Here is an 888-nt window from a genome sequence, read left to right as displayed (position 1 = left end):
AATATTCATGAGACATGCCTTTGCAGTAGTAGGATTCGTAATTTACGAGTGCAGATGGATATATGTGCACGTGGTGAATCTGTAAACAGTTTTTGTGTCGTGCATTTATTCAGTTTGCGGTTTAAGAAATAAAAGGAGGAGAGTTGAATATTATTATGGACGAAGTAAATCGAGCGGATCCTCCGAACTGGATCCAGCAGCACGCCGTCGTAAGAGCGAGTAACATTCCTGTTAATATAAATTGATGCACTGCATATTTGGACAAGTGTAATTTAATTAATTCTTCTCTTTAGTATCAAGACCTGATGCATTTAGATGTCGGTGACAGTGCTCAAGTATATGCTGCCTTCCTGGTGTACATGGATCTGACGGAAGGTGAGGAAATGACAGCAGTACTTAGTTAGAAGTGGAACATAAAGTTTATAAAATGATTGACAACCCTTTTGTGTTTTTTCTTTTGCAGTGCGTAAATGGAAAGAGGTGGTTGGAGTTTCCTGCCCAGAGCTACAGGCGGTTCTGTTGGAGGGTCGAGAGAAGGAAGGAGAAACAGTCCAGATGATCTACCCTCTGCCTTCACACAGATCCATCAAACACAGAGAGTAGGAGACAGTCAGCTTTTACTATAACACTCTCATTACTAAGCAGCAGCTTTTGAGCCATGATGTGTTAAAGCTTCTATGACACATTTATGCGGCCCCTAGCGGATACCAACGGAATTGAAAGAACTGTTTCCAAACAGGTTTCCCAAAGGGACCGTTCACACAGAATGCGTTTTCCATTGTTTTTCTATGTGAACACACACTAGACAGATGTACTGCAGTGTTTCATAATTGACGGTGTTCTTATGCTTCATTGGACTGCAGTTTTTACATTCTCTCAATTAAGTAC

The 888-nt window shown here is 41.0% G+C and overlaps 1 protein-coding gene across 1 annotated transcript; it reads left to right on the top strand.

The window, feature by feature from the left end:
• Window positions 1-6: 6 nt before the first annotated feature.
• On the top strand, window positions 7-696 carry LOC107735630 (tRNA-splicing endonuclease subunit Sen15-like). Its single transcript, XM_016547258.1, has 3 exons — window positions 7-209; window positions 294-375; window positions 464-696. Exons 1-3 carry the CDS (start codon window positions 156-158, stop codon window positions 601-603), a joined length of 276 nt encoding a protein of 91 aa, XP_016402744.1. The 5' UTR covers window positions 7-155; the 3' UTR covers window positions 604-696.
• The last annotated feature ends 192 nt before the right edge of the window (window positions 697-888 follow it).

The sequence above is a fragment of the Sinocyclocheilus rhinocerous genome, unplaced genomic scaffold (assembly GCF_001515625.1).
Source record: "Sinocyclocheilus rhinocerous isolate Xijiao unplaced genomic scaffold, SAMN03320098_v1.1 C36187088, whole genome shotgun sequence".
Lineage (NCBI taxonomy): Eukaryota > Metazoa > Chordata > Actinopteri > Cypriniformes > Cyprinidae > Sinocyclocheilus > Sinocyclocheilus rhinocerous.
Note: the sequence above shows the minus strand (reverse complement) of the source record. Positions and strands in the feature narration are given on the sequence as shown.